General features: G+C 42.0%; 1 protein-coding gene across 1 annotated transcript; it reads left to right on the forward strand.

The window, feature by feature from the left end:
• The first annotated feature begins 2,009 nt into the window (after window positions 1-2,009).
• Window positions 2,010-2,978, forward strand: LOC127030925 (olfactory receptor 1020-like). Its single transcript, XM_050917618.1, has one exon. The coding sequence runs from the start codon at window positions 2,010-2,012 to the stop codon at window positions 2,976-2,978; it is 969 nt and encodes a 322-aa protein (XP_050773575.1).
• Window positions 2,979-4,363: the final 1,385 nt, after the last annotated feature.

Consider the following 4,363-nt stretch of genomic DNA (forward strand, 5'->3'; position numbering starts at 1 on the left):
TTCCAGAGGTATTCTGGGTGGAAAAGTATTTACTTTGATTTTTATTAAGCTAGACATCTGTTAATTTAATCAGGTGACCCTTGGTTTTTTTATCAAGTGACATGGAAAATAACACTTCTTCATTCACTTTTCCTACACCACTCATGATTTTATAGGTTTCTATCATATCCCCCCTTAATAAGATGAACAACCCCAATCTTTAGTTTTCCTTTCAATGGAAGCCAATCCACATCCTTGATCATCTCCGTGGCCCTTCTCTGAACCTTTTTGATTTCCATTTTATCCTTTATGAGATAGGCCAGCTGGAACTGGACCCAGTATTCAAGGTGTCTCTTAGCACATACACACACAGGGCAAGAAAAAAAAAGGAGATGCCCTGGGGGGTTCAGTGGGGATTGCACTGGACTTGATGTTTACACTGTTTTAACAGGCAACACAGATTCAATTCTTCCATGATGGCAAGTTTAAGCAGCCTCAAGGGAGATCCAAACAGCAGCCAGAACCAGGACGAGGCTGTTGTCTCCTATAAACCATATAAGAATACAGAGCAACCAGCACTAAGGTTCTGTGTAATATGCACCACAGAGTGTATACAGCAGGAAAGCAAGAGCAGCTGCAGCAAAATGACGGTGTCTTTGCAGAGAGAGTGAGAGTGCATGAGACACTGAAGGGCACAGAGTAATGGTGAAATCCACGTCCTGATCCCCAGACCCAATCACCACTGATGAAGATGTCCCATTTCATGCTGGGGATTAAAGGTAAATCTGATAATTCCTGGGTAAAATCCTGAGGATTTTAGGGAGAAAAGGCTGCACCATAGGAAAGAAGAGCAGCTTGAAACGTCTCTCTGATAAGCAATATGCTTTTGCATTTACCGCTCTGTATTATTCCTTATACTACACTTGTTATGTCTCATATTGCTGAACCCACACACTACAGAGAGTGGCTGTGAGTGACGCAGAACAGAATTTGCCTACAGTTCCCTGCCAACACACTCACACACATGAGCTGCGTTACAAGATGCAGCTGGGGGTGGAATGTGTGCCAGGGTCTGTTGGAGAGTCACTTAGGGGATAAAAGTGAGAGGGATCGATGGAGTCTGCTCAGGGAGTTCTTCTTCCCATCTGTGCTGTTGGTCAGTGTCACTATGTAGTTTCAGGCACTAGCATGATACCATCGTATTCACGTCCCTCTCTGGGGAAGCTCGTGAGTGTGACCTTGACCACCATCACAGCAAGTTTAGGGGTCAGAGTGGGCAAGGAACTCAACATGAGCTCCCCGTGTGCTGCTGGGACAGAAAGGGTTAATGGGATCTTGTACTGTATAAACTGAGAAGTGGTGAGTAGAAGTAGGAAGGTGATGTAACCCATATTAGACATTTGAGACCGAACGGTATCCAGTCTTTTTCTGTGACCACATTTTAAAAAGTACATTGAGAAACTGGAGAGAATGCAAGAAAAATCATAGTAATATAGGGGCAGAGATGGAGAAAATGCCTTACAATGAGAGTGAAGGAACTGAAATGGCATTACTTATGAGAAAGAAGATTGAGAGGTGACTTGCTTACAGATGATGATCACCTTCATGGAAAGAAAATACAAGGGCTGAAGGGCTCTTTAATTCAGCAGAAAAAAGTCAAAACAAGAACCAGAATTTTTTTTTTTTGAGGAATAAGGAACACAGTATGAATGGAGAAGGTGGCTAACCATTGGAACAAAGTGCTGAGGGAAGTTGTGGATTGTCAGCCTCCTAATGTCTTCAAAATTAACACTGGCAGCCATTCTGGAGGATTTGCTCTCATGCTCCATGGGTATGCTTTCTGTACTTAAACCATTGTCCGCTACCCCAAGCTCTGTGAAATCACACTCTTCTTACACACATTGAACTTTTCTAGTATCAAATGGCTGGGAATTTACTGTGTTTGATTGCACAGCAAACTTCTTCAATACTAACGACTGTTTATCTGTCACTAGATAATTTCACGGAAAACAGAGGAAGACGCAATCTACATGGATGTCATGGAGAAAGAAGAAGGGAAAAATGAAATATATATCACAGAATTCATCCTCTTGGGATTTGGGAATCATGTTGAACTGCAGCCCCTTCTGTTCCTGCTGTTTCTAGTGATCTACATTGCGACCATGGCTGGGAACATCATCATCATCACACTGGTTGTAACTGATCAGCACCTTCACACCCCCATGTACTTCTTTCTGGGGAACTTGTCCTGCTTGGAGACCAGCTTCACCTCAACCATCCTACCCAGGGTGTTGGCCAGTCTCCTGACTGGGGACAGAAACATTTCTGTTACTGGCTGTATCACTCAATTTCATTTCCTCGGTCTTTTTTTGGGAGTTGAATGTTATCTCTTGGCACTTATGTCCTATGACTGGTACTTAGCAATATGCAAACCACTACACTACACAGGTCTTATGAATAGCAAAATCTGCCTGCAGTTAGCAGCTGTGTCCTGGATGAGTGGATTTATGATAATTACCATAGTTACATGTTTAATGTCACAGTTACATTTTTGTGGCCCCAATGAAATTAACCATTTCCTTTGTGATTTTACCCCAGTGATTAAACTCTCCTGCACTGACACCAGCCTGATCACACTCGTGACATTTATATTCTCTTCCATATACACCCTGCCCCTGTTTCTATTAACCCTGGCATCCTACATTTGTATCATCTCCACCATACTGAGAATCCCATCCACCATCGGGAGGAGAAAGGCATTTTCCACTTGCTCCTCTCACCTCATTTTGGTGACAATCTACTATGGGACTCTAATCATTGTCTATATGTTTCCAGACACTGACACACTTAGAGACCTCAACAAAGTGTTCTCTCTCTTCTACACAGTCCTAACTCCCCTGGTCAATCCCCTCATCTACAGCCTGAGAAACAAAGAGGTCAAGGTGGCCCTGAGAAAAGTCATCAGCAAATATATGGAGCTTATAGAAATTGAGAATTAGTGATTGATATGGCAATGAATGAATTTGGAAGAGCTAGAGAGGGAGTTAGCATTTAGGCTGTCTCTAGCTCATGACAATGGGAGCTTTCTTGAGGCACATGAGGACATGCTAATTTGAGGGACGTCCGCATTCCCATTTTGTAAGAGTTGATGCTTGCTTCTCCCCTAGCTGGAATCTTAACTTTCTTGTTCTCTGCATTCAAGTGGAATTCAAAGATATTACTTTCATGTTTTTTTTGCATCTTTCCTGTGAGCTGGGAAAAGTCTAGGTTTTACATTGCAGTGTTCATGAATACCTACAGGTGGATTTGGATTATTAAAGTATTTAGTCTCTCACTTTGGTATCAGGTGTCCTATACAATTTTAGATTTGGGTAGATTGAACTGGTCTTCATAATTTTTTTTTGTTATATATGTTGTCATGAAATGATTAGTGGCATCTAAGATCCTAAATGCATTCCTGGATATTGAAATAGAAAAATTAATTGACTTGAATAATTTCTGGTGAGACATCTCTTTACCCTAAAGAACACTTTAATGTCCAGTGAAAAAAATAATAAATATGTGTGGAGAAACTGCTAATTAATTCTGCATTTCAAAATTGAATTTGGAAAAAGCACCTAAATGACTAAAGTTCCTAAGTCCCAATGATTTTTCGAAATTTTTTTGAATTTGTAAGGGACAAATTTTGAAAGGTTCTAAAGATGCAGATAAGTGTCTAGGCGTATATCTAAATGTGGCCAGGCCTTAGACTCCTGGCCCACATCCACAACGGGCATTACAAAAGGGAAAATTCCTGGAGGTTTGGGTGGGGATTGCAATGGCCTGGATTTAATAACCTCTATGAGGGCTATTGACGAATGATCACTATCAGCAATATCAAGGGAGAGACCAATAACAGCCAGGATGAGTTGCTGTTCTCTGTAGCCCATGTAAGAATCCAGAGCAGGCAGCACTAAGGTTGGTTGTCATATATCCAAGCGTGTGCATCAGGCGAGAAAGCAAGAGCAGTGCAGCCCAGCAGCAAACTATAGGTGTCTCTGCAGACTGAATGGGATTGTCTGAGACACTGAGGAGAGAAGAGTGATGGTGGAATACGGATCCCGATTCCAACCCCTAGCAACCATCAGTGGAGAAGTCAATACTTCATACAGAGGAATAATGGTAAATCTGACCAATGCTGGGTCACATACTAGGGATCTGAGAGAGAAACATCTGCTATATTGGGAAGCAGAAAAGGCTGAACTGCCTCTTCAGTACACAGTTTCCTTGTGCATTTACAGTGATGTATCATTCTGCCTTGTCCCCTTGCTATGGCTTATCACTTCTCTGAATATCATTGATCTGAGACCCTCCAGAGAGTGGCTGTGATTTCAGCAGCAGAGTC

The sequence above is a fragment of the Gopherus flavomarginatus genome, chromosome 11 (assembly GCF_025201925.1).
Source record: "Gopherus flavomarginatus isolate rGopFla2 chromosome 11, rGopFla2.mat.asm, whole genome shotgun sequence".
In the NCBI taxonomy this organism is placed as follows: Eukaryota; Metazoa; Chordata; order Testudines; family Testudinidae; genus Gopherus; species Gopherus flavomarginatus.